The 9,585-nt window shown below is 39.2% G+C and overlaps 1 protein-coding gene across 1 annotated transcript; it reads left to right on the top strand.

Annotated features, from left to right (window-relative positions):
• The first annotated feature begins 7,929 nt into the window (after nt 1-7,929).
• On the top strand, nt 7,930-8,976 carry LOC102995404 (melanoma-associated antigen B10-like). The gene is given in 2 exon segments (XM_024115281.1): nt 7,930-8,071; nt 8,186-8,976. Coding segments are annotated over 2 exon segments (933 nt in total).
• Nucleotides 8,977-9,585: the final 609 nt, after the last annotated feature.

The following is a 9,585-nucleotide window of genomic DNA, read 5'->3' as shown; positions in this document are numbered from 1 at the left end:
ACTGAGAATTTCCCCAAAATAATGAGAGACACTAAACCACAGGTCTAGGAAGCTCAGAGAACACCAAGCCGGATAAATAGAAAAAAAAATTCTACACCTAGGCATATCATACTCAAACTGCAGAACACCAAACAAAAAGAGAACTCGAGATGAGCTAGAGAAAAAAAGAACTTACTATAGAGGAACAAGAGTAACAATTACCAAGATTTCTCTTCACAAATGATGATAGCAAGAAAGGACTACAGTTAAATTTTTAAAGCATTGAAATGAAGAAACCCAACAACAACAAAAACACTACCACCAACCTAGAATTCTGTAGCCAGGGGGAGAAAATCCTTCAACAATAATGAGAAATAAAGACTTTCTCTGACAAACAAAAACTGATGGAAATTTGTCACGCAGATCTACTTTGCAAGAAATGTTAAAACAAGTTCTTTTGGGAAAAGGAAAATGATATAAGTCAGAAACTTTGGCCGACGTAAAAAAAGGAAGACAGTAACACAAGGAATAAATGAAGATAAAATAAAGCCTTTTATTTTTAATATTTTCAGTTGATCAAAGAAGATAACTATTTCTTCAAAATAATAATATAACAGCAATGCATCCAGTGATTATACATTATGGATAAGAGAAATAAATGGCAGAAATGGTATACTTGCACTGTTACGAGATACTTGCACTAACCGTGAAGCAGGATGGTGTTATTTGAAAGAGGACTTGAATAAGTTGGAAATGTATAACACAAACTCTACAGAAACCACTAAAAATTTTTAAAAAGTATAACTGATGTGCTAAAGAGGAGAGAAAATGGAATAACATTAAATCTTGAATTAAAACTGGAGAAGGCAGAAAAAGAGCAGGAGATTAAAAAAGAAACAAAGAGTAAGCTCAGTGAGCAGAAAACAGTTACAAATATGGTCAATCTTAATCCAACTATATCAATAATCACTTTTAATGTGAATGGTCTAAATATACCAATTAAAAGGTAGAGATTGATAAAAAGAATGAAAACAAAGGAGACCTAACCCTATGCTGTTTATAAGAAACCCACTTTAAATATAAAGACATGAAATGATTAAAAGTAAAGGGATGGATACAGTAGCCAGGTCATGGAAGCAACCTAAATGCCCATCAACAGATGAATGGATAAAGCAGATGTGGTACATATATACAATGGAATATTACTCAGCCATAAAAAGGAACGAAACTGGGTCATTTGTAGAGATGTGGATGGACCTAGAGACTATCATACAGAGTGAAGTAAGTCAGAAAGAGAATAACAAATATCGTATATTAATGCATACATGTGGAATCTAGAAAAATGGTACAGATGAACTGGTCTGCAAGGCAGAAATAGAGACACAGATGTAGAGAACAAACGTATGGACACCAAGGGGGGAAGTGGGGGTGGGGGTGGGATGAATGGGGAGATTGGGATTGACATATATACACCAATATGTACAAAACAGATACCTAATAAGAACCTGCTGTATAAAAAAATTAAATTAAATTTTTTTATAAAAAGTAAAGGCATGGAGAAAACTCTACCATGCTAATATGAGTGAAAAAAAAATCTGGTCTAGCTATATTTATTTCAGACAAAGCATTATTCAGAACAAGAAAGTCAGGAATAAAGATGGGCATTACTTAATGATTAAGTGGCCAATTCTCAAAGAAATCATGGCAACCCTTACTGTGTATGCACCAAAAAATTCTGTTAAGATACACGAGGAAAACACTGATAAGACAAATCTACTCTTATAGAAGGAGATGTCAACACACCTCTTTTAGTAATTGACAAATCCAGTAGTCAGAAAACCAGTAAGGTGCAGTTGAACTGAAAAGCAACATCAATTAACTAGATCTAAATGACATGCATAGAATACTTAACAACAGCAGAAAACACATTATTTTCAAGTCCACATGGAACATACACCAAGATAGATCACATTCTATGCCATAAAACACACATCATCAAATTTAAAAGAATATAAATGATACAAAGAATGATCTCATTCTGCGATGGAAATAAACTAGAAATTGATAACAAAAAAATAGCAAGAAAATCAAGGGTATTTGGAGATTAAACAATATACTTCGAAATAACACATGGGCCAAAGAGAAAAATCTAATGAGAAATTTTAAAATATGTTTAACTAAATGAAAACAAAATGACAACTTATCAAAAGTTGTGCAATATAGCAAAACCAGTACTTAAGGGACATGTATAGCATTGAATGTCTATACTAGAAAAATCTAAAATCAATACTTTAAGCTTCTACCTTAGTAAACTGGTGAAAGAAGAGAAAAAAAGCAGAGGAAAAAGAAATAATAAAGCAGAAATCAATGACACTGAAGAGAGGGGAAAAAAATAGAGAACAACAACAAAACCAGAAGCTGTTTCTTTGAACATATCCAAAAAAAAACAAAAAAAGAAAAAAAAAAGATAACATTCTAACCAGGCTACTCAAGGAAAATAAAAAGAGAGAAAACACCAATTAAATCGCTAATAGCAGAAATGAAAGAAGGGCCATCACTACTGATTCCATGGACATTAAAAGGATAATAAATGAATATTATAAACAACCGTTATGCCTACAAATTTGAAAAGTTAAATCGACAAATTGCTTGAAGATACAATTTACCAAAACTTTTGCAAGGATAAACAGATAATCAAGATAGGTCTATATCTATTAAAGAAATTTAATCTATAATTAATAAGCTTCCAATAAAGACAGCACCAGGCCCAGGTGATTCCAGTGATGAATTATAACAAAAATTTAAGGAAGGAAGAAATGATAACAATTCTCTACAATCTCTTCCAGAAAATAGAAGCAGAGGGAACACTTCCTAATTCATTCTGTGAGGCCAGCATCACTCTAATGTCAAAACCAGATAAAGAAATGAAAAGAAAGGAGAATTGCACACCAATGTCTCTCATGAACGTAGATGCAAAATCACCAACAAAATAAAAGCAAGACAAATCTAACAATGTATAAAAGGAATTATATACCACAACTAAGTGGAATTTATTTCAGGTGTGCAACATTTGAAAATTAGTAATCATAATTCATCATATCAATAGGCTAAAGAAAATAATCACATGATCATATCAATAGATGAAGAAAAATATTTGATAAAATCCAATACCCATTCATCATAAAATTTCTCAGCAAACTAGAAGTAGAGAGGCATTTGCTCAGCTTGATATACTGAATAGAACGTCTAAAAAAAAAAAAAAACAGGTGAAACATCCTACTTCATACTGAGAAGATAGATGCTCTCACACTAAGATCAGGAACAAGGCTAAGATATACCTTCTTACCATGCCTATTCAACACTAAACTGGAAGTCCTAGCCAATGCAATAAGATAAAAGAAGGAAGCAAAAGATATACAGATTTGAAAGGAAAAAGTAAAACTCTTTTTGTTCACAGATGACATGACTGTCTATGTAGGAAATCTCAAATAATCAACAACAAGAAAACTCCTGGTATTAATAAGCCAAGGTTAATATACAGCAGTCAGTTGTTTTCCAACAAACAAATGGAATTTGCAATTAAAAACCTAATATCATTTACATTAGCACCAAAAAAAATTAATTATAAATAATTCTTAAAAAATATGTGTAAGATTTATATGAGAAATACAAACTTCACTGAAAAAAATTAAAGAAGATCCAATTCCATCCATGTTCATGGATAGGAAGATGCAAGATTGTTGAGATGTCAGTTACTCCCAACTTGATTTATATACTCAATATAATTCTGTTCAAAATTCCAGCAAGTTCTTTGTAGATAGCAACAAACAATCTAAAGTTTATATAAAAAATGAAAAGATCCATAATAACCAACTCAAATCAATACTGAAGAAGATCAAAGTCAGAGAACTGATATTACTGGATTTCAAAACTTTCTTTTAAGCCACAATAATCAAGACCATATGCTATTAGCAAAAGAATAGACAAATAGACCAATGGCACAGAATAGAAAACCTAGAAATAGACCCCTCATACAGTCAACTGATCTTTAACAAAGGAGCAAAGGCAAATCAATGAAGAAAGCACTCTTTTAAACTCGCAGTGCTGGGGCTAGACATCCACATACAAGAAAAAAGAATCTAGATATAGACTCTACATATTTCAAAATAATTAACTCAAAATGGATCACAGACCTAAATGGAAAACTCAAAATTAAAATAAAATCCAGGGACTTCCCTGGAGGTCCAGTGGTTAAGACTCTGCACTTCCACTGCAGGGGACATGGGTTTGATCCTTGGTCAAGGAACTAAGATCCCGCATGCCTTGTGGTGTGGCAAAAAAAAAAACCCCGCAAAAACAAAAAACAAAAAACAAAAACCCAGAAGATAATATAGGAGAAAATCTTGGGTTTGACAACGAGACTTTAGACACAACATCAAAAGCACAATCCATGAAAGAAAAAAATGATAAGTTGAACTTCATTAAAATTAAAAACTTCTACTCTGTAAAAGATACTATTAAGAGAATGAAAAGACAAGCCACAGACTGGGAAAACAATAATTGTAAGATACATATCCGATAATAAACATGTATCAAAAATATACAATGAACTCTTAAAAATCTCAACAATAAGAAAACAAAAAAGTCAACTTAACAATGGTTAAAAGAGCTGAACAGACACCTCACCAAAGAATATACACAGATGGCAAATAGCCTACCAAAAGATGATCAACATCACATGTCTTCAGGGAATTTGGATTAAAACAACAATGAGATACCTATTAATATGGCTAAAATAAAAACAAACACCTGACAGTACCAAATGCTGGCAAGGATGGGGACCAATAGGAACTCTCATTCAGTGCTAAAGTGAATGCAAAGTGATCGAGACACTCTGGAAACTGTCTGGCAGTTTCTTTTAAGCTAAACATAATCTTATCATATGATCTAGCAATTAAACTCCTACGTATTTACTCAAAAGAGTTGAAAACTTATGTCCATCCAAAAGCCTTCAAACAAATGTTAATAGTACACTAATTCATAGTTGTCAAAAACTGAAATCAACCAAGATGACCTTCAGCAGATGAATGGGTAAACAAACTGTGGTAGTCCACATGATGGAATGCTATTCAGCCGTGAAAAGAAATGACATTTCAAACCACAAACAGATATAGAGAAATTTAAATGAATATTGATGAGCCAAAGGAGCTAGTTTAAAAAGCCTACATATTGAGTTATTTGTAGTGAGGTGGATGGACCTGGAGTCTGTCATACAGAGTGAAGTAAGTCAGAAGGAGAAAAACAAATACCGTATGCTAACACATATATATGGAATCTAAGAAACAAAAAATGGTCATGAAGAACCTAGGGCCAAGATGGGAATAAAGATGCAGACCTACTAGACAATGGACCTGAGGACACGGGGAGGGGGAAGGGTAAGCTGTGATGAAGTGAGAGAGTGGCATGGACATATATACACTACCAAACATAGGGTGGATAGCTAGTGGGAAGCAGCCGCATAGCACAGGGAGATCAGCTCGGTGCTTTGTGACCACCTAGAGGGGTGGGATAGGGAGGGTGGGAGGGGGACGCAAGAGGGAAGAGATATGGGAACATGTGTATATGTATAACTGATTCACTTTGTTATAAAGCAGAAACTCACACACGATTGTAAAGCAATTATACTCCAATAAAGATGTTAAAAAAAATCAAAAAAAGAAAAAAAAAAAGAAAATACACCATAGACAAAAGCAACAATATAAAAACATACCTAGGAAGAAACCATACAAATATGTATATAATCTACATGGAGGCAACAATAAGAATTTCCTGATTGACTTAGGAAGAAGTCTCAACCAGAATGGTATGTTATGAGTATTCGTGAGGCACAGATATTGTAAGAATGTCGATTTTCCACAATTCATTTACAGATTTAGTACCTTATCCATAGCAGCTGATGACAATCAAACATGGGCTACTGTTTCCTGTACCCAAAATCAACCATGGAAAAATTATAGAAAGAATAAAGGAAAGAAAACACATTAACAAAAGCAAAAACACAAAACTAAATAATCCCTGAGGGACAATAAGTCTCCGCTGAACTGGAACCTGAGTGTGGGCAGGTAGGGGGATGCCCTGAATTCTAGACAGGTCTGTAGCCTGCAAGAGAGGCAGATGACAGGATTGATTAGAGAAAAGCCTTTAAAGTTGAGCCCTGGATTCTTCCACTGTGCTCTGGGACCATGACTCTCCACTGCTTCACTGAAGGAATCTGAGGCAGCATTTCAGAGCCCACGGGCCAGGATGGCACCAAAGGTTGGTGTTGTTTGAAACAGAATGAGTCCAGAGGCTGTGCAATAACCACCTGAAACCTCTTTAGAGGATCAGGCCTGACCTTTTAAAAAAATTAATATTATGATCAAACATAAGGAATGGAAAGAATGAATCACACTTAACAAGGGTAGGTATTCTTTCATGAAAAAATGCATATACACACACACTTGTTACAGATATAAATATATTTCTTAGTATGAATGAGGGTCAAAAAATAAAAGTGACCACACTGGACTGAGCAATGTGAGATAATATAAAAGAGCTAGGTCTCACAAAATCCTGTAGCTTAGCCTCTTCTCCTCAGAAAGTAGATCTTTTAGAATAGAAGGTTCCCCAAAGTCTAAGTATGGCTGGCGAACAAACGCTATGGGGCAGTGTGCCTTTTCTTTTACAGCCCACCATGTGTCCTGGGACCCCGCCTTACACTGCAACTTTCCTGTCTGGTATGTAGTCTGGGACTTATCCATTTTCTGCAAGGTTTGCAGGGGAACAGCTCAGAGCTTTCAGAGAGTTAGTATTTCCCAGGAAGCCTTTAAAGAAGCAGCCAAGAGGAGGACACCCTACTCCATGCCTCCACCTTGAGGAATGACGCGACAAGCCACCCCAGAATACAGGGACCCGCACAGAGCCCCGCCCCCGCTTTCACCCCTGGGCAGAGCTGTCACCATGAGGTACTGACTGACTTCCACCTCCAGGGTCTCAGGTCTCTGGAGGGGAGAGGAGGTGCTGAGAGTGAAAGGAGGACGCTTAGTGAGAATTGCAGGAACATGCCTCCCTAGAGCAAAGGAGACATCATAGAACCCCCGCTCCAATCCGCCGCGTGCTAAAAGGCTAGTGGCATAACTGTTAGGCCCAACGCACCGTCAGTTCTGCCTCGGGATCTCAGGGAATGAAGATGTTGATCTGAGGCTGGTGGTCTCAGATCAACAGAGGAAAACATCCCAGGCTTTATTTGGCGTTGAGAGGAGACTGAACGAGGACTGAAGGCACGCTCAACCCGGCACACACACTTGCTGTCCCTGCGGTCCACCCTGGGAGGCCCCGGGCAGGGCTGTCAAACTCTGGCGGGGGCCGGGGGGGGCGGCTTGGCCTGGTGGGGGTGGTGACATGAGCGACGACTGAAAACCCTAACAAAGGGGGGTCCCATCAAACCCTGCTCCTGTTGTCAGCTCTGGAAGGCCCCAGCAGGGGTGGCCCGCTAAGGCTCTTCCTCATTTCCTCCTGGGGGGGTGGTTAGGGAGGGAAGACCATTGGTGGAAGGAGTTTAGCTTCAGAGCGGTAAAGGGGAGGATGGCCGGGCCCTGCCAACAGTTGACAGGATGATCCTAAATGTGAACTGAGAGGATTATAGAGGGGACAACACAGAGCCTAGACCTGCCAGCCCAAGGCACACTGACTTCTCTGCAGGGGTCTCAAGGGACAGGCTGATCAGAAAAGGAGCCCTTTGGGTCCTAGTGCAGTGACCTCACAGAAATCTGCAGAGGTGGCCTTGGTTAAAGCCAGGGAGGAATCTCCCCGCTGAAGGTGCTCACAGCATCTCCTTGTCCCTCCCCCAGTTGCCCTCATTGCCTGCCTTCCTGCCCACACTCCCACCTGCTGGCACTGACCTGTGTCATCATGCCTCGGGGCCAGAAGAGCAAGCGCCGTGCCCGTGAGAAACGCAGTCAGGCCCGGAGTGAGGCTCAGCATCTCCAAGATGCTCAGGTCCCTGCAGCAGAGGAAGAAGAGTCTCTCTCCTCCCCGACCCCTCCTCTTGGTGGTAATCTCCAGAGCTCCCCTGCTACTGGGTCAGGTAGAAGATCCCAGGGGTCTCGGAGAGCCCCATCCACTACCACTACTTCTGCAGGTGTTTCATGCACAAGATCTGATGAAGGTGCCAAGAGCCAAGATGAAGAAAAACCAAGCACCTCTCAGGCATCACTCAGCACTGATTTTTCCTGCAGAACCGCTGTAGACCAGAAGGCAATTCTGTTGGCGCAATTCCTGCTGCGCAAATATAACACGAGAGAGCCCATTACAAAGGAGGGTATGCTGAAGCATGTCATCAGAAAGTACAAGGAGCACTTCCATGAGATCCTCAAGAGAGCCTCTGAGCTGATGGGGCTGGCCTTTGGCATTGACGTGAAGGAAGTCGATCCCACCAGGCACTGCTATGCCCTTGTCAGCAAATTTCAGCGCACCAGTGATGACAGGCTGAGGGGTGAGGAGATCATGCCCAAGAACGGCCTCCTTATGACAATCCTCTGTGTGATCTTCATGAAGGGCAACTGTGCCACTGAGGAGGATATCTGGGAAGTACTCAATGTGATGGGGATCTATGCTGGAAAGAAGCACTTCATCCATGGGAAGCCCAAGAAGCTCATCACCAAAGATTTGGTGCAGGAAAGGTACCTGGAGTACCGCCAGGTGCCCAACAGTGATCCTCCACACTATGAGTTCCTGTGGGGCCCGAGAGCCCACGCTGAAATCAGCAAGATTAAAGTCCTTGAATTCTTGGCCAAGATTCATGATACGGACCCCAGTGCCTTCCCACTCTTGTAAGATGAGGCTCTGAGAGATGAGGAGGAGAGAGCCCGAGCCAGACTTGCAGCTATGCTTCGCATTGGTGCCGTGGCCAGTGTGCGTTCCGGGGCCAACTTCCGGGGCAGCTTCTCCCACCTGTAGTGATATCTGAAGCACCTTCCTGCAGTAGTGTAGGGGCTGAGGTGGTGTTGGAGGGATCACAGTGAATAGCATATTAGAATAACTTACAGAGTTATGTTTTGTTGTTGAAGGTTTTCAAATGTTGCTTCTTCTTTAAAAAAGTTTAATTAGCTTCAGAAGCTAAGTGTATGAATGATACTGGTTACCTACTTAATGCTGTTTATGAAGTTTAAGAGTAATAGTTTTGCCATTTTATTAAACAAATAGGGTAACCTTCCATCTTTTTTAGTGACCTGGCACAAGAAAAGATAGCATTGTAATAGGCATTTCCTTAGAAATGTGAAAGAAATTAGCAGTAAAATAGTTGGGATCAAAAAATAGAGAAAAAAGTAAAAGCTGGTCAATTCTTGGTTTCCCTTATTCCTTGTATTTTGCTGTTCTGTAAAATAAAAGTTATACACCTGAACTTGCTTCATTTATTCAATAATATAGGAGAAATAAAATCATAATAAATTGTTCACTTTTTTCCCCCCTCAAACATTAATTGAGCATCTGCTCTTTGGAAGCCTCCATGGTAGTATGGGGGGTGGTAAGAAAAAGAAGACTGAGCCTTTTCCCATTGAATTAGAG

The sequence above is a fragment of the Physeter macrocephalus genome, chromosome 21, assembly GCF_002837175.3.
Source record: "Physeter macrocephalus isolate SW-GA chromosome 21, ASM283717v5, whole genome shotgun sequence".
Lineage (NCBI taxonomy): Eukaryota > Metazoa > Chordata > Mammalia > Artiodactyla > Physeteridae > Physeter > Physeter macrocephalus.
Note: the sequence above shows the minus strand (reverse complement) of the source record. Positions and strands in the feature narration are given on the sequence as shown.